At 43.1% G+C, this 24,193-nt stretch overlaps 3 protein-coding genes across 3 annotated transcripts; 1 reads left to right on the top strand and 2 right to left on the bottom strand.

Moving 5' to 3' along the window:
- Positions 1 to 1,220: 1,220 nt before the first annotated feature.
- On the bottom strand, positions 1,221 to 3,353 carry LOC112566676. Its single transcript, XM_025242980.1, has 3 exons — positions 3,155 to 3,353; positions 2,806 to 2,844; positions 1,221 to 2,011 (listed from the first exon to the last, which is right to left on the bottom strand). Exons 1-3 carry the CDS (start codon positions 3,225 to 3,227, stop codon positions 1,725 to 1,727), a joined length of 399 nt encoding a protein of 132 aa, XP_025098765.1. The 5' UTR covers positions 3,228 to 3,353; the 3' UTR covers positions 1,221 to 1,724.
- A 1,250-nt stretch (positions 3,354 to 4,603) lies between these two features.
- Positions 4,604 to 13,179, bottom strand: LOC112567292 (ras-related and estrogen-regulated growth inhibitor-like). Its single transcript, XM_025243928.1, is given in 5 exon segments — positions 4,604 to 6,917; positions 6,920 to 6,965; positions 7,550 to 7,623; positions 8,691 to 8,747; positions 12,670 to 13,179. Coding segments are annotated over 5 exon segments (840 nt in total). The 5' UTR covers positions 12,809 to 13,179; the 3' UTR covers positions 4,604 to 6,393.
- Positions 13,180 to 17,781: 4,602 nt separating this feature from the next.
- On the top strand, positions 17,782 to 19,567 carry LOC112566373. The gene is made up of 6 exons (XM_025242530.1): positions 17,782 to 17,837; positions 17,987 to 18,081; positions 18,215 to 18,415; positions 18,623 to 18,888; positions 19,036 to 19,221; positions 19,395 to 19,567. The coding sequence occupies exons 1-5, from the start codon at positions 17,805 to 17,807 to the stop codon at positions 19,104 to 19,106; spliced, it is 666 nt and encodes a 221-aa protein (XP_025098315.1). The 5' UTR covers positions 17,782 to 17,804; the 3' UTR covers positions 19,107 to 19,221; positions 19,395 to 19,567.
- Positions 19,568 to 24,193: the final 4,626 nt, after the last annotated feature.

Genomic DNA, 24,193 nt, shown 5'->3' with positions numbered 1-24,193 from the left:
AGTGTCAATCACAACCTTTCTCAGAAATCTCTGCTCTGCAGAAAATAGTTGCAGCCACAGAACAACAGCAACACAGTGCCATGGCAACAACTGGCACTTAGAGGTGTTTAGGGTTAGTGTTGCCTGCTGAGGATCATTCCTAACCAATACTCACACACACACACACACAAAACTTACTCAAATAACTCTTTACATTTTACTGTTTTCTCCTTGAACAGGGTGGACTCTCGTAAGCGAACTCATAAAATGTCATTTACCCTTCTGTGCACCCGCTCCCACCCCAATTGTCATAAAATAAACTCCACTTGTGTTTTTCAGAAGGGAGGTAATTAATCAAAAACATGACAAGGAGTAATTTCAGCATGATTGCATTGCACGGAACTTTTGTTATAAAGTAAAAAAAAAAAACTCACATGAGTACCCCGCCCAATTCTCTAAAAACAGTTGTGATATGTTATATGTTATGGTCGTACCATAAATCTGTCACTCAACAAACAAATAAGCCTTGACCTTCTTGAAGGTAATCTTAATGCTTTAATTAGTTTCTTATTAAATGTTTGGTGCCTGGGTAAGCAAGAGAAACAAATATGTCACTATAGACTATACCCTTAAAATATTTACGATTATATGGTTATGTTTCCAGTTGGGGTCCTTGGCAACCAGTTAAAACACAAGCTATTGAAGTTTGCTAGTCATTAAAGAGAGAAACAGCTGTTGTGTGTCTTGGATGTTGTTTTTTTTCAGTAACAATAATATTGAGACCAGTGTATGTATTATCATCTGCTTTTAAATTTGTCCTACAGCGAAGTCACAGTCGTGTGGTTTTCTTTCTGCTAAGTGAGGAAATGTCTGTACAGCGTGTTTACAATTCTGTGATATTTTTCAGCTGTCTGTGGTAATGTATGTACAGGTTATATGCACCTTCTATGATATTTTAAATGTAGGTTTGCACGCAGGTATTACGGGTATGTTACAAAGAAGTAATATTAAACTGGATTTTTATTTTAGAAACAGAAAGTTTTGACATCATAAACATAAAATAAAAACAAAACATACAGAACCAGGGTGAAGAGAAAGATGATGATGACGATGATGATGATGATGAAGGCACAAACGCACACGCACACGCTGCACACACACACACAACCTCATAGTAAACTCTGAAATTATACATGATTTTGCAATCTTCTTTATTTGAGTGTTATTGAGAGTCTCTGAATAATGGCGCCTTGTATACTTAGTCTAACCAAAGAAATCATCTAGAAATAAAAATCAATCATCGGAAGTGAGAGGCTTCTTGCTACTGTTCCTCTTCTTGTCACCTTTGCCTTTTGTGCACCGAGGCCAGGTCCGGGGTGTGAGTGAACCACAGACTGCACCGCAAGGTTCGCCATCTCACAAAGTAAACAGAAATCACACAAATCACGACCTAGCTCAGGCCCCAGATATTCGCCAATACTGCACTTTCAGTTGTTTTGTGATTGAATAAGAAACAAATGTCTGCTAAATCACACTAAATAAGTTTTATCAAGTTTGAGTTACATACCATACCGTGGCTACATTTCTAAACGCACAAAGTTCCTTTGTCATGTTTAATATCGAAAGTGTTTTTTATTCAAAAAGCAAAAGAATTATTAATTTCTCCTTTTAGGACAAGGCATTTGGTTCTCTATGGCTTGTGGTCAGTCCAGCAGGTGAGGAGGATCCAGCCACCCCGGGTGCACTCAGATGTTGCAGGCGATCCACGACACCTTAGCCTCGTGGACGATGGCGCCGGACCACTGGTTGACGTAGACCCTGAAGCCAGCCTGGTAGACATTGGTGGTGACAATGTTGGTGCGGACATTTTCAGACCGGTCTATATCCAGCTTGGAAAAGCTGACTGACACCCAGGGTATGGAAGAGAAAGACTCCTTGAATGTGATGGTGAAGTATTCTCGTCTCTCCTGATACTCGGGGTTGTAGATCGCACCTTTGGTGTTTGGATAAGCAAAGAATTCTCCTGTTTCGCCTGTGAACAGTAAGAAAAATAATGAATGAGAACTTGTAAACCTAAAATGGTTATCTAGTTAATTAATAAAATGTACTTTCTTGTATACTGTGCGTTCACCGACGAACAGAAGGCTGCACAAAAATCAGATAATAGTTATACATGAGTACAAATACATGAATACATTCAAAGGCATATATGTGAAACATCAAGGTAGTATTTTACCTATAAAGCAATGCGGGGTATTGGTAGATAGCTACCCTCCACATTTGCTGGACTATGACCAGATTTTGCAGAAATTCTTCATTTTTGTCAACGAGAAGGTTGCAGGCAATGTTTAGTTAGTGTAGTTTTCTCCATATCATGTTTATTACAATTGTTATTTAGCTTGATATAAGATGCTGCTGGTAGCACCAAACATAAAAAGAGAAAATCTCTATTAAACAAAGTACACGAGGACAACATCGTTAAGCGTATGAGGGAAGCCAGTGAGAGAATGAGAGAGAAGAATGGAAAAATAATGGAGAAGGAAGCAAACGAAAGAGAGGTAGAGTCTTGTGGCGACTGGAAACAATACAAAATGTTATCTCTGCTTTATCCATCAGAGCAAGACTAAAAACCAAGCTGGGTTTGAAAAATGGACACTAATATTGTGGATTACTTCTGAGGAAAATTTACAAAGAACGCGAGTTTCACATTTCTGTTTCTACAACAATCAGAGACAGCCATGGTTGAAGGAATTACAACTTTGTTTTGAAAACAATTACGGAGCAAAAGCAATGGCTACAACTGACAGATATATGAAATAAACTTACATCTGGGAGCAACATCTGCTGGCTGAGGATCCGGCAAAGCTGTAAATATAAACAGGGTCAAAAGTCGAAAGCCTTATAATGAAGAGCAAACAAAATATTGAGAAGAACAAAAGAAAAAATCAGTAAACAAAGAAGTCCTGGCAAAAATTACTGATAGAAGTCGTGTTTCACATTTTGTTTACGTGTTGTTTATTTTTCACCATAAAGATATGCTTATTCTAGTTTTAAAAACTTTTCAAGCACAATTTGTCACAAGAATTGGCAAAAAGCTTGGTAGCCTTGTTACTATTCTGACTGATGATGGGTTGTGTTGTTATACTCAGTTGTTATACTCAGTTGTTATACTCACACTCTGCTGCTTGAGTCTGCAGGACAAACAGGAAACAGCAGAAAACCAAAAGACAAGCAAGAACAGTATTCATCTTGTTCCCGATGTCTTGGAGGTCCACTGATGATGACACCTTGTCCTGCGATGACACGTGATGATGCTGATGATGCTTTGCTGCTCCCGTGGCCAGGTGACAGGAAGGGACAGGTATTTATACCTCAAACCTCAGGTGTTTCTTGAAAACAGCTGTAAATTCTAAATGAAGAGGCTGTGTGTGTGTGAGAGAGACTTTTACTGCGAGAGTACAGCCTACTCAGTAAGCCTATCACAATATAGATATTAGAATTGATATTGGAGAATTTTTTTGTGGCTGTCAAGATGTATTTTTCAAGTGAGAGATTTCGGGAAAAGATCATAATTTATAGATGAACACTTAAGGTTGGTCATTGGTGTAGACAGGTCGACTGCTGAAATAACTCTTGAACCATGAGATAGTCATCCACAGACCTAGTCAACAACACAATTACCGACAATAACATTTTATGGAGCTGTTTGAATTAAGATTTTTAAAGTCTGTGACTGGTTGAGAAACTTAAATACCTCTCAGCTTTTTTATTTATGTGCTGGGCATTGTAAATAATTCTAAATGTGCTTCACATGGAAATAAAATATAGACTGTAGTGAGAAATGCTGAAGCACAATGTTACAGATAATTCTAAGTGTACTTCAAGTTGAGGACAGACAGATAGTCAGGGACATTTCCTGCTTTCTGATGAGAAAAATAGTTGAACAAGAAAAATCACCAAAATCAGGTTATCATTTTATTACTATTCATATCATTCGTTTATCATTCATTCTAGTGTCAAACAGTTCGTTTGTATGTTTCAGCTGTTAGTTTGTGATGTTACTGCCTTGGACAGAAGGTGAGTCAAGTCTCTGAACCACTAGCCCATCGTTCCCTCTAGACAGTTGGAGGAATACAGAAAGAAACAGGAGTTGTCAGACTGCTAAACTCAAGGCACTCGGATATTTTTCTTGGAGTTAAAAAGCCAGAAAAGGCAGCCACTGCTTTAGTGTTTTCAGAACTCCTCCTGGCTTGTGAAGTGCAGCAAAAGTTGTATAAAGCTCTCTGGAGGAGCGCCGTCTGTTGGCTGCACAGACACATCAATCACAGCCTCGTGGACTCGGCATCCACCTGCTTCTCTACCTGTGTGTGTGTTTGTCTGTGTCTGTGTGTGTGTGTGTGCGTGTATGTCACTGTGTATATGTGTTTGTGTGGGTGTGTGTGCGTGTGTATGCGTTTGAGTGTGTGTGTATGTGTCTATGTGTGCGCGCGCGTGCGTCAGTGTATAAAATATATAGGAAGGGTGAATCTATGTGTTCGTGTGCTTGCATGTATGTATGTGGGTGATCTGTATATATGTGTGTCCGTGTATATATGTATATATATAATTTGTGTGCGTGCTCACGCATTCGTGAATGACACCGTGTGAATGAATCTCTGAGCTCAGTCGAGTGCACAAAGAGCGTGCATACCCGTTACCTACCCCTGTATCTTTCTGACAGCACCCGCGCACTTTGCTCCAGGGGGAAACATTTACTGGTGTTTGTAGGTTCTGAAGGCATTGAAGTCATTTCTTACCTTGTAAACCACCCGCCAAAACACTATTTTTAGCCTCCTGATAGCGAGGGTAATCTCCAGGCGTGACAGTCTGCATGCAGCGGGGATCAACTCACTATCTTCTGTTTTCTTGTTTATTTGACTTTATTATTTCTTATTTACAATGTCTGTAACAGCCAGTTTGATAGCCAAGAGCTGGCATGCAGTGAGTTGGGCGGACCAGTACGACAGTCATTGACAACAAGCAATGATTGCCAGTAAGCTTTATGTACAGGACATGTCATCACAGTGTCACAAGAGACTGTTGGTTCTCGTCTTTGAGATAAAAGTTTGTTAGTTGTCTGTTCCACACACACGTGACTGCTGGTTACTGTGACCTATGAAAACACTAGAACCACACACGTCTGCACGCACACACACACACACACGCAGGCAAGCAGGCACACGCCCGTTACAATAACAAAAGCATGAAGATGTGGAGGAAGGAGGGACAGTGACAGGTTAAAGATAAGAACCTGTCATCAACATACAACTGATAAAAGAGAGAAAGACAGAAAAGGAGAGGGATGTTTGGAAATAATATTTAAGAAGAATGTGAGTTGATGTGTATGTTTAACATGAGTTTTCTAAAGATAGTTCTACACTTATCTTGTCATCACTAGGAGAGGAAGCGCGCCATGACCACCATGTCCAGCACAACAAACATCACAAGGAAGGCGTCGGCACTAAAGGTGGTCTCTCTCTCCCTTTGTCATACACCAAACACAGTTTGGCCAGGGTGCAAATGTTTGATTGTGTTTAGCGAATCAAACACCCACTTGTGCTTCACACACACATCATGGACAGGATCCCGAGCTCCTGCGAGAATTAATGAAATTTGCGGCATCCTGCGGATAAGCCAGACCCCGAGCTCGGAGATCGCTTGCCAAGAGATAATGTTATCCGAGGGCCACGCAGTCGTCTGAATGCACATCAAGCACCATTTCAGCCAGAAGCCATTTTTTTGAGAGCTTCTTCTACACTGCAACGACAAAAAATAATAAAATCTTCCCAGCCTCACATTGCTCCATCCCCATCCTTTCTTTACTTTTGTTTGCTTGGGAGCTGTGGGTGGGGTTGAGGATGGAGAGACCACAAACTCCGGAGTTTTGCACGAATTTATATATTTTATATATTTCCTTTGCATCAAGTGTTCATGAGTTTTTGCGAGTTCAGTTACAATGCAGAAGCTTCGTCGCCTTTTAATTTTTTTTTTGTCTGTCTTCCTGCCAAGAATGAAGCCATTGAAACTGCACATAGCACAGAGAAGACACAAACACTCGGCAGAATGTATCTTTATAAGATTTTACATTTGTTCGTGAAGCTCTTCTGTCCACAAATAGTTCAGATACTGATCGGAGGGATCCACCACAACCGTCTGCACCAGGGGGTTTGTATGTAGGCGCCAGGGCGAGGCATCTTGGACCGCCGGGTATTGTGTACCCCTGCTGCAGACACAAAGTCTGAAGTCCAATATTTTGTAATTCCATAATGCCATATTGATATACAGACACGTGATACATCACGTGCCTCTCAGCTGTCATCCAACCTTCTTACATCTCCTTGTGTCACCTGGGAAGGTAGGGGGGGCAAGAGCTAGCTAATGGACTGTAACGCTCCCCTCCTCTTGGCACCGGGTGTCAGGGTTCACCGAGGTCACCGCTTCGCCCACCTTGATCCTCTCGCCGTCGTCCTCCGCCGCCGCCTCGCTGTCGTCGTTCGTGCCGCTGGCACCTCCGTTGTCGCTGCTGTTGATGGTGTCGAAGCTGCAGACGCTGACGGCGCGGCGCGGGTAGACGGCGCGAAACTTCTTGGGTCGCTTGTAGCACGTGTACAGGTCCTCGAAGATGGTGTGCACCGAGTCGCAGCACTCGCGCACGGAGATCTCGTAGAAGGCCACACAGCCCAGCTGCGCCCCAGCACGCCACCCCTCGGTCATGGGGATCATGCGGTCGAGGCTGCGGTCGTTCTGGTTGCCCACCAGCGCCACCGGGTTGCTGGACAGCGCCGTCTCCGGCAGCGCCACACTCAGCTTGCGGTTGCGCTTCCCGTAGGAGTTGATGAGGAACTTGAGGCGGAGACACTCATTGAGGCTGCAGCGGTCTGTGACGGAGTAGAGAAGATGTAGGCATCAGCCCAACGGATATTCTCCTCGACACATCGCTCATTCTCCTGAAAATAAAATTTAAAAAACCCTAAGGTTAATTTTTCGGAAAATGAGTGAAAACAGGTTTCGTCTTGACAGATTGCTTCAACACTCCTCTTGGCCCAACTGACAGAAACCACAACATTGAGAACCAAACGAGGGGATAATATTAATGTTTCTGGTTGTCATGGAGCATCACATAAACAAACATCTGTCATGGCCGGATAATAATTCAGTCTCGTGGAGCAGGTGAAGTTCATGGTGGACGCCCGTGGGACAGAAGTGATCCGTCTGTAGTCTGTAAGTAGTTTACAGGTTCGATGAGAATTTCAGCTCTAGTTCATTCGCATGGTTAGACATTACTCTACATACAGTTTCCCTCACAACAAAACTATGTTCTAGTATTAGATAAAAATGGGGATGCATTTAATCCCTCCCACGCCAGCATTCAAACAACCATTAGTTGACTGATAAATGTGTAGTAACCGAGACCTACAAAGTCTTACATTGAATTATTTCTCCTGGTTACTCTGTGTACCTGTCCTCACACTCTCCAACATTAATTAACGGTCAGTTAATTGCCTTATTGTAAGACCTGTGAACTCCTTACCTGTGTTGCCGTGTCCAGGACCTCGAAGACCACGGTGTCGCCGTCGATCACCCGCGTGCAGGTGTAAATCTTCTCTGCAACAAAAGCACAGCAGACGCTGCATCCACCGCACATTGCGTGTAATGAGGTGTGACACAGGTGAGCCACGTTTGTGGGCAGGTGCTACAAAAGTCGCATCAGTGTCTCCCTCCGCATCTCAATGAAGGTCGGTTACTATCAGCTCATCCCCGGCGTGCTGCACGTGCGATTTATCTCCCAGCAACAGCCACGGGAGGAGCTGGCGACCACAGGATGTATGAATTACACACCTGACAGAGCGCAGCTGTTCACGCTTTGTACGGACAGAAAAATGTCTCAGTGAGGACTACACTCCCCCCTTGATTACCACAACGGCTCTCTGCCAGAATGTTGGGGGTGCAGGTGGTGGAGGGAAAGGGAAGGGAGGACAGCAGTTATTATTAGACAGCAAGATATAGTTCCCCATTCTCGCCAACATCTATTTTGTCACGGGATCTCCAGACCTGCAGTGACACGTCTATCTCCTTCTCCCCATCACACGCACGCGCACAAAATGGCTTCAGTTTGAAAGTTCATGAATAAAATTAGAAATGCACGGAGAGCATGGCTGATGTACCACTGTGGTCTGGGGCAGTCCTCTGGGGGCACACACACGAGGGCGAGGGCGGAAAGGAGGCTGCAGGGTGGGGAACATGGGGAGAGCGGTGTGTAGCATCAGTTGAACTAATCAGTTTGCATGTCATGAAGTATTTATCAGTTTGCACCTTTTCTTTACGAAGAGCGAGGTGTAGCAGCCCGGATCTTCGCTACACGTGCAGTGAGTGGGGATGATGAGCTTGATGAGGAAACAATCTGCTCGGTGAGAGGTGAAAGCACTGAGTCTGTAATTAATTTTCCCCGATTTGTCCATCATCCCTTCCTTCTCTTCATCATTCAGACTGAGTGGATTTCATCTGTCATGTGACGAACTGTTTTCTTGTTTAGTGCTTACCTGTTCCAGTTGTTGCAGTCTGTGAAAACATGGATGAATTAATTCTGTTTACACGGGTACTTCTATTTACTAGCTAGGATTGTAATCCACAATGATTCTTTCTACGGATCGTAGTCACGTAGTTCTACTTACCCAGGTTGGGATCGTAGTCACCAATAAATCGCCGTGTCAGGAAACGCACAGTGAGCGCTGCAACAAGAAAAAAATCCTTTGACTGGTCTTCCCTCACATTACCATTGTCCTCACTTCACATTCATATACGTTTACCTCTACCAGAGATCACACACACCTCTCCATGTGTTAAACTTAAAGGGCGAGCTACTCGCACTGGATCCGTGTCGAGAGTTGTTAGCGGACCAATTGACGATGCCGCAATAATCAGGCAGGGACTCTCCCCTTCCTCTCCTCTCCCTCCTTTGGACGACTTCTTCAAGTCCAACTGATGACAGATGCGAGAGATAGATTGCAGGCCCAAGATAGAAGGGAAAGCAAGCGACTGTAGCTCTATGTCCAATGCCTGCTGTATTCTCGAATGTTCTTGTTATCGCCTTGCCGCAGCTCTGGCAGCCTGACGACGGCGACGACGGATGAGCGCTGACGGACTGGACTCAACAACCGCCAACAAACCTCTGCCCATCCTCAACTCCTCATCGTCTGATGAGAAACAATGATTGTTGTCCTGGAAGTCTTTTTTTTTCTCCTCGCTTGTCTGTTCCAGCATCATGACTTGCACGTGGCCTCAGAACATTCCAGCAAAGGCATCCTGCTATCCACCTTGATCATTGGTTGTGAGTAGATAACTTCTTAAGGTCTATCTTCAAGTTTAAACATAACTAGACGACACTTTGGACAAAACAAGAAGACTAGTGGAGAAAGTGTCAGGGAGTAAAACTTGCAATGAAGTGACTTGGTTTCATGGTGGAATACAGGAGTGAGAAAAATAGGTGTTAAATAAGTATCAAGTATACAATTGTGGGAATGGATTGTACTTACAGTTATTTTATATCTTCTGCTTTGCGAACGATCATAATGCACTAGTTTATAATTACAAGTCAAACCTACTCTCCATTTGTGTGTATATGTTTTGTTTGTCTGTGATTTTTCTTTATTTCTCTCCTTCTAACTCTTTCTTCCACTAGCTTTACTCCGCTATTTGTATCTTTAATGTCTTTTCTGACTTTCTCGTTTATCCTCTGTATTATTTCTTCCTCTCCCTCACTCACCCCAACCCTACTCCCTTCCCCTTCCCGTAAATCCCACACGCGCTGCCAGCCGCAGACACAAAAATAAGAAGGAGAAAGAAAACTACAGTCCTTCAACTGTGACGTCACCCTCCAAGATGGAGATCAGGTCAGCTGATCATTCTCAAACGCCTTCTGTCTGGCGTGGGGTGAGTGAGCAGCAGACGCACAGCGAGCCTGTTGTTTTGGCTCAATGGACCTGCATGTATCCCAAATTCTCCAAACATCTTGTGTTTGCAAGACGAGCGAGCGGTGAAAGTGATCTTTATCAGCTCCTTTTTTTTTTTTTTTTTTTTTTTTTGTTAATAAAGGTGCTGTGCGTCTGCTGTGCGTGTGCTGCACTGCTCGTGCACCCGGTGTTTCACGACGTGCCGCACCTCCTCCTCAACTGACGTAACGGATCTTGCCGCGCGCCTGCCGCGTCCCCGTGCTTTTCTTTTTTTACCTGATGTGTGTCCCTCCTTCTCACCCCACGGTTGTCTTTTCTTTTCACCTGATGATTTCCCTTTCTTCTCGCTTGGTCTTCCAGCTGCTTCTTCATCTCAGGAACCTGTGTGTTGCCGTGACTGTGAGATGTCCCGAGACAGGATCGTACAGACTATAAACTGTTTTCTTTTTAATAAAATTTTAATAAGTTCTACTCCTACTAACCTGCTGACCTTCTTATCTTCTCTCTGACCTACTTCAAACAGCCCTCGACTACACACTTCTGCAGACTGTCGTCTCCTTTCCATTCCAGAATGAAAACAAAAACATTCGGTGAACAAATTAGCTGAACATCATCAGCCCTGTGGCACTCCCTCACTCACAACACCAGCAGACGATACATCCGCCACACGTGCACTTCATAAATTTGTTCAAAAACTTCCAGACCATAAATTCAGCCTCGGCTGTTGCTGGACGACATCTGCAGCTTTTATTGTTTTGGTTTATGTTTTTGATTTTTAAAAATTGTCTTTTGGTTGGAAATGCTTTAACTTGTCTTTTAGCTTTTAGATATTGGTGGTGTCCAATGCACTCCCGCTGACAGTAAAGGATCCTTTGGCCGGCTTGAGGGATCCACTGCCGCCTGCAGACTGTCATTACCAGCTGCCTGTTCAGTGTCATTGACAGCTGCCTGCTCAGTGTCATTACCAGCTGCCTGCTCAGTGTCATTGACAGCTGCCTGCTCAGTGTCATTACCAGCTGCCTGCTCAGTGTCATTGACAGCTGCCAGCTCACTGTCGTTAAGAACCGTTAAATTGCTGGAATGTTCCGCTGTGCAAACAGCTGCACCAGAGGGCGCATGTGAGATGCTGGGCCCCTTGTTTGCAGACAAAGCCAGGGGCTGGCACGCTGCTCTGGGAAGAAGTTGCCTCGACAGACAGAAATATGACAATCCCATGCAGCGATGGCAGGGATTTAGGAGAGAAGCAGCCCAGACAACAATTATTTATCATTTTCCCTTGTCTGGCCGCCATTTGTTGCCCTTTATAGCGGGAGGCATGGCGGCGAGGGGAGCTGGATTTCACTTTGCACACCACAAAGAAAAAGGAGAGACAAAAATAAAGGGGAACAAAAACATTTTACATGGAAGAGAGCAATGTATAAAAAATGTGATAGTGATGGTGATCGCTAAACTGAAAATAAGTTATACAGCATAAAGCTAAGACTGCGGCGCTGCTTATTCTACTAACAGTCTACAGAGCACTGAGACAACATATTGACAGAGAAGTATTAATGTAAGACTTCTCACAACGACTCTTAGAGGATGATGAATGATGATGATGAACTGGCTGTTGTTTTCAGGGACGTTAGCAAGTAGGTCACTCCACGTGTGTTTTTTTTCCAGAAATTAAAATTTCAAAAATCATAACAATCTCGTGTCAAACTAAAGTGCAATGGTCCATGAACCTGTCAGCGACTCTGAGCTGATTGTTCATCTTCAGCCGTTACAGACGGTTGAACCCCGACATTTCATACTGACCAGTCGTGGTCTAAACCCAATGGTTGTCTCCGCACTCAGGCAACACGGACTTTCTGCCATCTTTACCCCGCTGACCACGTGCTTAGCTGTCACGTGACTTGTTTCTGCGCCAGTTGCTGCTGCAGTACCTCTCCCTCTGTCCGTCCTGTCTCACCTTTTCATACACTAGTGTTACATCCATTCATCTATTCACTCGTTTGTTCGTGACCACACGTGCACGTCACGCTCTTGTTTTTAATCTCCAGTTCTCTCCCTTTTTTTTCGTTTTTTCTGTGCAATGTTCATCTGTCAACCTGTGTTTCTCCGTTGTTCTTTCTCTCCTTGCTTATGATCAGCTGGTTATCTCACTCACACTGCCGATGAGATGGATAGTATGTCTCAATTACTCTGGCCTAGGAAAGGGTGGTATATGGTTGTCTGTCAGCTTGAGGTGGTGATGCGTGACTGTCTCTGCCTTACACTTGGAGACTTCCCACAGAAGTCCATTCCAGTTGGAAATCTGAGATTTCAGAAATTAGTAGTTCGTCACATGAAAGGAGATTTGTTTGCAGTGTCATGCTTTTTGCCTGGGACCAATAAAATTTAAAAAAAAGACAGGCACGTGGAAATAGAAGAATTGCCTAGACAACATTTCATCTGTCAATAGATGGAGTCAGAGGACATGTGTGTGTTGGGGAAGGTTGGTGTTTTACGCCGAGCCAGCAACTAAGACTATATCACGGCAAGGCAGCCAGCCCTGTAAACAAATGCCACATGCAGAGAAAGAACAGCGTGCCCGAGACGAGAGCTGAACCCAGGACAGCCAACCCTCATTGTACTGTTAATCGCTGCGCCAGAAGTCAGACATGAGGGTGTAACGATCGAAAACTGTAAAATACGAGCAGCAGACGACACAAACTCTCACCTGACTTGCCCACGCCATTCTGACCCAAGACGGCGACGCGGAAGGGTCGTGGTCGGTTGGCGATGGAGATGCGGCGCAGAAGGCGAGGTCCGTGCGTGGGCTGAGGTACGGGGACGTGCTGCTGCTGTCGCTGCGTCATCCTGCACGCGAGTCCGGCGCACGTGCTGCAAGCGCTGTGGGCACCCTGTAGAACCTCGCTGTGGGCACCCTGTAAGGTCTGGATGTGGGCACCCTGTGAACCCTCGCTGTCGATGACCTGTCTCTAACCTGTCTCCGCCCAAGTCGGCAGTAACCCTCATGTAACATCTTATGTAACACAGTACCACATCGTCACTGCAGTAAAAGAATTGTAACACCCGGTAACTCTGTTACTATTTTCATTACTGTAGATGTTACAGCCCACAGACGTGCGGCCAGCGTACACACACCACAATACCAACTGTCTTACTATTATTACCTCCACTATTGCACAGTCCAGCTCGTGCCGCCGTGGCTGGCTGCCCCTGTGAGGGAGCGCTGTCTACGTCACACGCACACACGTACACGTGACTCGCACAAGATGCCGGCTGGCGGAGGGAGAGAGAGATGCATGCACGCTGGGAGCCTGGCTGGCTGGCCGGAGCCGCGCTGCGCTCCTGAGACAGAGAAGCAAGTGAACGGTGAAGCGGTGGGGAGGGGAGATGATGACCTGGGGTGTCATAGTTTGTTCCATCGCCAGGTAACCAGAGCCAAGGTGTGGTCCACCTACGCCAGGTGAAACGGCGTCTTTAACAAGCCTCGCTCCGACCATTAGCCATCTTTATAACGAGCCGCCGCAGCTGCCACAGATGTTTTCAATGTATCAAACGCTGAACCTTACACAAACAACAAGCAAATAGAGATATCACGAGCTTTTACAGGTGTAACAATAGACAACAAACAACTGTCAAGGTAGTGATAACATTTCCCACCTCTCCTGCCGAGACAAGAGATAATCATCCCGTGAGAAATCATTTGTGACCACTTCTCCCATTGAGACAACACTGAAGACGGCTTTGGACATTGAACAGAAGCCTTTCAATTATTCATAAAATATTAATGTATCTCACAATTATTAATGAATATTAATGAGCTTCCGACCTCTCTTGGGGATTCTACAGGTCTGTCAAGAAAGCAAAAATAAAACCTCAAAACCTGATGGTTCACTGAAAAAAAATCGCCTTCTTAACACAATTCATCGTTCTTCATCAAAAGGACTCACAAGAACATTGACAAAAATCATGATGATGACAACGATGACATCGCGATCACACACACACACGCACACGCACGCACATTCTCTCCCAGCTTGCTTTCTTGAACCTGGGCGAGCGCTACTCACGAGAACACATGAAAGTAAAATTGTTGACAAAAACTTTTGCTTTCAAAACTATTTTTCAATGGCAGGCCATCGTCTGGTGAGGTCTGGCAGAGCCCCTGTGTTCGTCTCCCTCTCTCTCAAAGGTCTGAACAGTAGAGCAGCTTTGAAAGCATGTGTCATCCACATTGTTAGCTTACAGCATCGAAGGCTTTGGGGAAGTCTGCCAATAATCACAATTTATACCGCTAATGGAGCCATTCACTTTGCTGGTGCCACATGTCAAGAGTGTCAGTCACTTCACTGCCATGCCACAAGCACCCACTCCTTCCTTCTCTCTGTCCCTGACACACACACATATACACGTGGGCACGCAAACACGCGCACATCTGGTGATCATGTGATCACGTGTTCAAATAAAAATGAAGATGTGGTGCATGGTGACCTCAGAGAAATTGTTTAACTCTAATAATTCACTTATTTTCTGTAGATTGGTCATGCATACGAGTCCTGGAACAGCATGTCTGCTGAACTGTGTCATGGCTACTGACCTCTGAGTGTCATGGCTACTGAACTGTGAGTGTCACTGTACTGAAGCCTACCTCACGTCCCCGGATGAGGCAGTTTTATCAGCTGCTAAAAGCTTTCAAGCCATCCTCGTTTACTCGTTTCTGCGCATACAAATGCGCCACGTGGCCAAACCAATTTCACATCGACAAAACAAAGATGGATGAAATCAAGTGTCGTCTTATCAGACACTCAAACAGTAAATTGCGTTTACGTAAGCATGAAGAGTTTTCCCTCTCAGACGAGGGAGGTATCGGGGGGCAGGTGTATACACCGATCTCATTGTTTCACGACCCTCCTGTCGGGTCACATGACCTACAAGCCTCTTCCACTTCTCTCGCAACTGGAGGGATGGGTAGGAGGATCAATCTGAGAGACTTGCCTGCGTGTTTGGTGAGATTTACACTAACACAAGTGCTACTATCTTCTAAATCAGCCAAAAAGAAAAAAAAAATAAACACCTCACATTTTCTGTTGGCCTTATCACCTTGACTAAAACAAATATCCAGGACAACTGATAGAAGTGAGATGAAAACGCAAAGAAAACTCCAACCAATCCGCCAGCATCGCCAAAAGTTGATCCGTCGACTAAGTTTGACACGAACATAAATTTGTGAAGAAACAAAATTAGCTGTCAATAATGTAGAAATGAAATGACAGGTATTGTGATGTCCATACTTCTGTCTGTCTTCCAATAAAATACGCTGCTGTAAAGATGGAAGGACAGGCGTTGTTTACTATTCTGCTATTCATCTCTCTGGATGGCAAGCTTTGAAGCGAAACATTGGTTCAGGAAGAAGTGCTGGTCAGAGGTAGGGCTGGATCTGTCGCGTTAGAGATGTAGAAAATCACCATAGCAACAGAGGCCTGGCCAAGCCTCGAGCCAAAGAATTTAATTGCAGAATTTTTCCTCTTCGTCGTCTGCTTTCCTTCTCAGCAAATCAGTGTATCTCCCTTCGGCAAATCGTTCTCACTTTCTTAGCAAATCTTTTTCACACACACACACCGAATGGAGGGGCTGAAGGTGATTAGCACAGGCGAGCGTGTGTACCTCCTTCTGTTTGTCAGGAAGAATCTGCCAGACGTGTAGTGGTCGGTCGGTGGTGCCCTCTTGCCATTAATTTCTATTTCACGATCCGGATATTGGTCCACAATTTGCTCAGGGCAGGTAACACGCTCGTACAGGTGTACATTGAGAACACCTGAGTTGCTGAATGTATGCGCGTGCGTTCTTGAACGTATGTACGTGTTTGTGTCTACTTAACTGTATGCAGGCACGTGCACATGTTCTAGATTGTCCTGTAAGTGAATTTTTGTTTAATCCATTTACAAGTGATCATGCCAGCCACACGTGGTGCAGGTACTCAACCAGCGCCACCTGGAGGGCTGTTGCCACTTACGAGGCTGTGTGGGTATCAACAGCCCGTCCATTCATTCGATCGTGTATTTATTTACAAGTATTCTAGCTGAAGATTGAATATTCTGCCTCCCCCCTCACGTGATCACCAGCGCCAATCCATCCCCCTCTTCCTCTGTCTTTTCTGTTGGCGATTACCTGGCAAAACGTGGGTCGCCATCTTTCCATCCTTGCTGCAGATGGAACCCGAGAAGACAGACAATGAAGACAGACAGACACTGCACGATATAACACTGTTAACACACAATGCACGTTATAACACACAATGTGACAGGTGATGTATGGCGGATGCTCGGCAGGGCGCTAGGTGCTATCTGGATGAATGGAGCGCAGCAGCAGGGATGGGGAGTAGCTGTAGCCTAGCTACAGCTACTGTAGCCGGCTACAAATTTTGTAGCTTGTAGCTTAGCCGGCTACAAATTTAAAAAAAGTAGCTTTTAGCCGTAGCTACATTTTAGAAAGTAGCTGTAGCTTGGCTACAGGTTGGCTACTTTCACGACTGTAGCACTCTAGTAGTGTACAAAGTATAATGTCTTTGGGTTGTAGATTTGCATCTATATTCCAGAATGTTCAGCACGGCAGCAATGTAAAAGGTAGAATGTCTTGTGCGAGGGAGGAAATGATGTTCAACAATGTAGCAATGTTCAAAGTAAAAATGTCTTGTCTTTGCGCGAGGGAGGAAATGATGTTCAACAATGTAGCGATGTTCAAAAATGTCTTTATTGCGACGAAATAGAATGTCTGTGCTAGAATGTTCGAGGGGAGGGAGAATAAATAACAGGACTGACAGTGGTGTGGGACCTGATGCATGCGGGAAAAGTGCTGATTCATAAGAGGGCGAAAATAGTTTTGCTGATGCATGCGGGAAAAGTGCTGATGCTTGCGAAAAAAGTGCTGATGTATGTGAGATCAAGGTTCGCCACTGCCAGAAATATCGACTGGCGTCGGATTAAAACCATCTAGAACCCACGACAGTGTTGTGTTTGGTGTTGTGGAGAGACTGGGGGAAGAATCACATCTAACCCTGCTACACGAAGATGGACGTACCATCAATTTCCAGCCTTATTTGAAATTTTTTACATTTTGCGAAGCCACAAAATGTGGCTATAGTTTCAAATGCAAGAATGGGTGCACGAAAAAGTACTCAACGAACAAGACGTCGGCGTTTAATTTGAGAACGCACTTGCAGGTAAGTTCGTTGAGATTTTCATCGATCTTCATTCTTCATGTTCTTGCTTGTCTGCTTAGAGGAGTGTACATGTTGTAAAGATTGTGGAAAGGTAAGGGGTTGCGTCAACGTGATTACCGCAGGGGCGTCGACTGATCAAACTGCTGTCTTTACCATTTCTGTACTATCTATTTAGTCTTTGTCATAAAGTGTGTGTGTGTGTTTTTTGGTTTGTTTGTATGAAAAGAGCATGGAGGACGTTTGAACAGTATGGTGGCTGGAAGGATTTTATATTTAATGCTAGTAATTTAATATGACAATTAGCTTGGTAGAAACTTGCTGTGATTGTGAATGGACTTCTAAAATTTTGTTTCATTTTCATGTGTTTATTTTAGAGGAAACATCCACTGCTTGCCAGGCAGTTGACTCAAGACTTGGAAACGTCACGAAAGCGGAAAAGGGAAGACGACGACCAACCCTCTGTCTCGAAGCTCTTCAAAGTGGAACACGAGAGTACCGTCAGCAAAGCAGACGTCAATTCCGCCGTCCTTGATTACCTGTTGGAATGCAACCTGTCCTTCTTCATGCTGGAGAACGAGAAGTTTTCAAAGTTCGTGTCCAGACTCACTGGCCAGGAAACCCAGTTAATGAGCAGGAAAACGGCGAACAGAATGTTGGAGGTAAGTTTTACTATTTTTTTCTTCCTTTTTTGTTTGTTTTACTAGTTTTATTTTAAGTAGGGTGATGTATCCACAATTAATGTCTTTTGTTCTTGGTCACAGAACTCAAATTTCATTCTGCTAAAATTGCATTGTGCATTGTGTTTCAGGAAAAGATGGCTGAGCTGAAGAAGAAAATTATCGGTGAACTGGAGAATGTGGAGCATGTATGCATCACTGCAGATTGCTGGACTGCTCATCGAAGGCAAGTTTTTTTATATTTTTTAATTCAATGTTTAATTTCAGTTGGTATTTGTTTTTCATCTATAAAGAATATTTTGATGCCAATGTAAATTAGGGTTAAGTTTTAATGTTACTTTTCCTTTCTTGTGTTTCAGGTCATTCTTGGGAGTTACCTGCCATTTTTTGGAAGGCTATGAAAGAAAATCCTTTGCATTGGCCTGCAAAAGAGTGAAAGGTTCGCACACCCATGATGTCCTAGCCACGCAGCTCAACTCCATCCTGAGAGAGTACAAGATCCAGAACAAAGTTGTTCGCATTGTGACGGACAACGCATCAAACTTCGTGAAAGCTTTCAGGTGTGTACATGTATTATGATGATTATGTACGTTACTGTACTGCTGTATATATCTAGGATGAGCAAGCAGGCTGTGGGCGAGGTACTTCCAATGTGAAGATTCTTATGTTACCACTTTATTTTTTTTTAAAATACAAAAGTAGTTTGTTCTATGTGGCCAAATGCACTTCAGATTATTTAATGATTTCCGTTGCATTTTGTTTTCCAGGGTGTTTGGTCAGGATCAGTCACCAGAAGACTCAGACAGTGATGAGGAAGAGGAGAACATCACTTCTGTGGAGTTCCTGCCAGGGGAATCAACATCTGTTGTACTGCCCCCTCACCAGCGTTGTGCGGCCCACACGCTTAACCTGGTCGCAAGCAAGGACAGTGAGGCTGCCCTTCAGGACGGTGCATTCCGAACTGCCAGCAGATCCCTGTTTGCAAAAGCTCAAGCTGTCTGGAATAAGCAGTCCAGAGTTGTGTCTGCTGCAGGTAATTCATTTGTTTACTTACAAAATGTTTCACTTCCCCCTCCACCTCCCACCCACCCCAGTCTTTTTTAGAATTAATTTTGTATGTTTTGAGTGTGTGTGTTTTGTAATGTGTGTTTATTTATTTTTTTTTTTATATGTCCAACAGAGAGCATTCAAGAGGCTACGGGACGGCAGATGATCATTCCAAACCAAAACCCGCTGGAATTCTACGTATGATGCCGTCCAATGCCTTCAAGACCTCACGGCTGAGCAGCTGACCAAGTTAGCAGATGCCCTTGGCCTCCCAAGGTTTACCCCCAGAGACCAGCTCTTCATGAAAGAGTTTGTTATGGTAAGTTTTTTTATGTATTATTGCAAAATTTTTCCTTGAGCTAAGCTATACTATTTTTCAAATTATTCCCCTTGGTTCAGGGTTAGATGTCAACACACACAGGTATGTGGTTGCTTCCTTTTTTCCCCTTTGAAAATGGGGTTCAACATTTGGCTGTTATTTGTTTGTTGCAGGTGATGGGGCCTCTTGCCAGATGCCTCAACTACTTGCAGGGCGAGAAGTGCGTGGGCTTGGGACACCTCCTGCCTCAGCTCAACACCCTCAAGATCCGCATCGAGCAACAGAAGTCCAAGCTAGAAATCTGTGGTCCCCTGGCTACTGCTGTCCTGAATGGGTTGGAGACCAGATTTGCTGATGCCTATAAGGACCAAGACACCCTGCTTGCAACTGTGTCGAACCCAAGGTGAGGGAGAGTTTTCGTTATTTCAATGTATTTTTTCTTCATTTATAAGCTACTCTGTGTCACTGTTCTTTTGAGAATGAGAAGAATGTGAAGCGCTTAGAGCTCAGATTAAACGAGAATAAGCGCTATACAAATATCCGTAAATAAATTAAAAAATAAACTTTTGGGGGGGGGGGAGGGGGATGTTGATTAAAAAAAAACCCAACATAATATTCACTGTCACTGGTCTTTTGACACTTGCGTACAAATCAAAATAAGTACATAAAAACCAGTACATTTTAGAAAATTAATTAAAAAACAATAAGAAAAAAATTTTAACCAAATTAAACAAAGCATTAATTATTGTGCATATTATTGTTTCAGCTGCAAGTTGATGTGGACTGGGGACCAAACCCTGCGTGAGAAATGCAGATCCCTCTTGACTGCAGAGGCAGCATTGATGGACACGCCAGTCCAATCCCCAACCAAGTGCACAGACGAACAGGCAGACTTCATCATTTATGAAGAAGTTACCGGCACCCCTGAGACAACTACCTTCCTGATGTCTGGATTGTCGCAGAATGTCAGTGAACTGGACAAATATCCCACGGTCAAACAAATTTATTTGCGCACCAACACCGTCTTGCCAAGCAGTGCTGCGGTTGAGAGATTGTTCAGTCTGGCAGGACTTATCATGACAAAGCTGCGCACTAGGGTGACAGACAGCAACTTCGAGGCCAAAGTTCTGGTCAAATTCAATTCTATGAAGGACTAAAAGAATGTAGATTTGTTTTAAGGTTACCGGTACACTCCAAAAATTAAAATCCATATTTTAAATATCTTTAAGGGTTTTTAAATATAGAGTAACAAAATAACATAAATATAGCACTTTAAAACTGTTTTTGAGTACCTAAAGTGAAAATTGTGACTTTAATCAACGTTTTTGTTTCAAAACGTACAAGCATTTTAAAAACAAATTTACACAATACCATAAGTCATATACCAAAGGTTTTGGGTTTTTTGTAAACTAGAGGCACTGATAAGAAAACTGATGCATAAGCCGTTTTGATATCTCAAGATTTCTAGGAGATATAAAAAATCAGACATGGTACCCCCGACTCAGTGTGAATGTGGCAATTAAATATTTAGAAAATATTTAGAAAAATGTTAATTTTATTAAAAGTAATGTTTATACCATATTCTCAAATGCATCACTTTGTAGCTTATGCATTTCTAAACAAAATTGCAAAATTTTACTGCTGTAGCACAAGCCAATCTTGAGAAATATGTTTTTATAGTTTAGGACTGGATGTCAAAAACGACAAACAGAAATTCAAGCTTAAAGATTTAAAATAAATATATCTTGTATCAGATCATTTTTGAAAAATATATTTCAGTGTTTATATGCTACATTTGACATCCTACTATATAATTAAAGTCTATTCTAGTATGCCAGGACTATACTTTTCACCCTATCAGCTTTTGGAAACAATTAGTTTGTGTTCTTTTCTTTGTTTTCAGTGTCAGTGTTAGAAAAAAATGCCTTATGATCTGCTTGCCTAAATTAGATTAAGCAGTGTTTTACTTATATTCCATGCAAACTCATTTATTTCAATGGTCTGTTGTTCATTGTCACAGTATTGATAAGAGGTTGACATTTTTCATCACCACATAACCTAACTTATTGAAAATTCCACCAGGTACCTGATACTTAAGCATCTGTTTAGTTTTCATTTCTAAGTAATAGGAACAAATAGTTATAGAAAACAAATGTTTATCGGAAAACTTATATAATTTCTTTTGTCACTAAAACAGGATGAGGAAAAAGATCCAGAAATGTTTAATATAATCGTAAAATATGTGTACTTATTGTGTGAAAAAGGCCGGGAGAGGAAGGGGGCAAGGAATGAATGAAAGCATTTATGGATTCACTAAATAAAATTGTCGGTATATCGCAGTTCTCCGTTTCATTATTATAATAAAAACTTTGTAAAGCAAGTAATATAGTGTTTAGTGTGTATGTTTGATGTTTGTGTATATTGCTACAGCTAACTTGTTATAACATCACTCTTTTAAAAGTAGCCAAAAGAAGCCAAAAGAAGCTGGCTACATTTTAAAAGTAGCCCAAAGTAGCTGGCTACTTTTTGGAAAATTGTAGCTGTAGTGTAGCCGGCTACATTTTGAAGAAAAGTAGCTGTAGCCTAGCCGGCTACAAATTAAAAGTAGCTTGCCCATCCCTGCGCAGCAGTCACGTAGTATTAACGGCCAACTCAGTTCCAGGTGAAAATATACAATAAGACTGCCAGCAGAAGGCGCTGTTAACCTAAAAGTTTTTCTCGGGAATAAAATACATTTCAATTCCTAAATCGAATCACAAATAGAGGGGGAGTGTGTTTCATGCCGTGCCAGCAGCAGGAATCGTTAGTACTAACTGCGACTCAAGCAGCAAGCGGCGCCGACAGCCTCGTGCTGACATCACGTGCTGCCGTAGCGTTGTGTGTAGGGGAGACAACTCCACACAGCTTCAGAGGGCAGAAGTTATCTACCTTGCATTAGACATCCTGCGCTGTGCAGTTCCACTCGCCATCCTCTCAACAATGAGGATGTTTCGTCAGTTATCTAGCGCATGCGCATTATACATTCGTCGGTGGTAAAGAAGGAACAGGGGGTGAGTTTGTTAGCCACTCCGCTGTTACCGAGATATACGAACGTAAGAAGATAGGCGGACAAGATCACTGTGTTATAAATTGTTGCAACGGTTAATGTTTAAAAAAAAAATTAAAAAAGAAGCAGGAAAGATACGAATTGTTGCAAGATGGACACACATTGTGCAGACGTTTCTAGTGTTTACACACACACATACTTCAATACCTCGGTAATATTGCTGCACTCAATGTTTCGCTCGTCTCACTCTGATCTTAAACTTTAGAGAAATGTGTGTGTGTGTGCAAAATGTGCATTTATATGTACGTGCACACACACACACGCACACGCACGCATAACTCATTTTGACGGCCGTCTGTCAAGTTTTATCATTTCAGGAACGATTACTCTGACCTTAGATAACAAGCCCCATAACTCTTGCCAGCTGATTAAAGTAACAGACATGCCGTACAAGGCTGATATCATCCTAAGTAACGACATAATTAGCGATGTAAAGATCTATCAAAAACATCTTCCTTGTTTTAAGGGTTAAGGGGGGTTAAATACAAATTTTCTTAGTCTATAGATGAGAGGAAAAGATAATGTCTCCCCCTCTATACTCAGGTAAGAAACTTTTTTAAAATATCGTGCAGATCCCACATTTAAAGGAGAATACGAGTGAACATGTTCTCTTTATGATCGGGTTAAGTTCATTTTTTAAAAATGCCCCAAATATGAGTAAATTAATATGCTTAGTTTTTAAGATATAAACCTTCAAACATCGGTGTCCTCACCTGCCACTAGAAAAGAGAGTTTTGTTGATTCTCTGGTATTAAGTGGATGAGTCTGAGTTGATTTTTCCAAGTGTATTGTTGTTGTTAATAAAATATAAATATAGTTTCAAATGTTCGTTTGTCTAAGATAAACCCACTAAAAATATATCATTATAAAAATGCAGATGACGCTATTTTTAGAAATACTACCCTTTCGTCACTTCCTGTTTTCTCGAGAAAACCATTAATACAATATTTCTCGTGCTCCTTCGTCATAAATACAACTGGAATATGTTTTTGATACTTCATGCTTTATTGCCATCGTTGAGCGCTCGTTTCGTCCTTTAAAAAAGATAATTCTCAGCAATTTTAAAAAAAAAGGTTGACTAAGTGTTTTATGGGACCACAGCACCCATCAATCGGGGTTCTAGTAGAGAGGGTTTTAGTTTCTTAAAAGAAATTTGTAGAAAAATGAGATTTCTTTGATGATGTAAAAAAATAAGGCCGTGCAAGTGCCGCATTCACACTAATACACTAACACCCATGTTGGAGTCCGAGACACCAGGTCGAAGATCATTTAACCATCCGACTATTGCTGTGTACGCCGGAGACGTGCTGGGTCTCTGTCTCTCTCGGCACCTATCAGCAAGCTGATACAGTTGAGAAAAAATTGGTGCTGGTAGCTTCAAAGTCAGAGTGAACTCTTTGAATCCTTTGATTCGGCCGACTGGACGATAGCCAGGTGGCTCTCTGTGGACATCCCTGACGAGGCAGGCACGCTCCACAATTTCCTTTTAGCTTTGCGCATCAAAGCGGCAGGTGAGTATATTTGTAGATAGCAGAGGATATTGGGAGTCAGGTGGCACGGCGGTTCAAGAGCGTATGACCGGCAACCGTCAGTCACAGTGCACACCGCACGCTACAGAGGCCGGGGGTCAGGTCTCCGGGGGTCAGGTCACAGTTCAACTCGAGGTTTCAGCCGCAATATATTTAGGGTGTTATTCTGTTTGATAGAAGACCTTCTTTATCGGGAGAAGCGATGTGAATTCCGCAAATTCAAGTCCCATCTCTTCTTTCTCTCTTCCCCCTTCTGTCTTTCTGTAAAAGAACTCTCTCCCACACTACAGGAGGTCTCGTGGAATCGCACAGAGTTCGAGTAAGTTCAGTTATATCG

This window comes from Pomacea canaliculata, linkage group LG6 (assembly GCF_003073045.1).
Source record: "Pomacea canaliculata isolate SZHN2017 linkage group LG6, ASM307304v1, whole genome shotgun sequence".
NCBI lineage: Eukaryota > Metazoa > Mollusca > Gastropoda > Architaenioglossa > Ampullariidae > Pomacea > Pomacea canaliculata.
This window is presented reverse-complemented; position numbering and strand designations above follow the sequence as displayed.

Excerpts from the sequence above, each read along its gene's own strand:
- LOC112566676 (XM_025242980.1), bottom strand. The coding sequence starts at position 3,227 with ATGAATACTGTTCTTGCTTGTCTTTTGGTTTTCTGCTGTTTCCTGTTT. Across the intron at positions 2,845-3,154 it reads GCAGACTCAAGCAGCAGAGT|CTTTGCCGGATCCTCAGCCA; the intron begins GTGAGTATAACA and ends TTATATTTACAG. Across the intron at positions 2,012-2,805 it reads AGCAGATGTTGCTCCCAGAT|GCGAAACAGGAGAATTCTTT; the intron begins GTAAGTTTATTT and ends TACTGTTCACAG.
- LOC112566373 (XM_025242530.1), top strand. The coding sequence starts at position 17,805 with ATGAGCAGGAAAACGGCGAACAGAATGTTGGAG. Across the intron at positions 18,082-18,214 it reads TGCTGGACTGCTCATCGAAG|GTCATTCTTGGGAGTTACCT; the intron begins GCAAGTTTTTTT and ends CTTGTGTTTCAG. Across the intron at positions 18,889-19,035 it reads CAGAGTTGTGTCTGCTGCAG|AGAGCATTCAAGAGGCTACG; the intron begins GTAATTCATTTG and ends TATGTCCAACAG.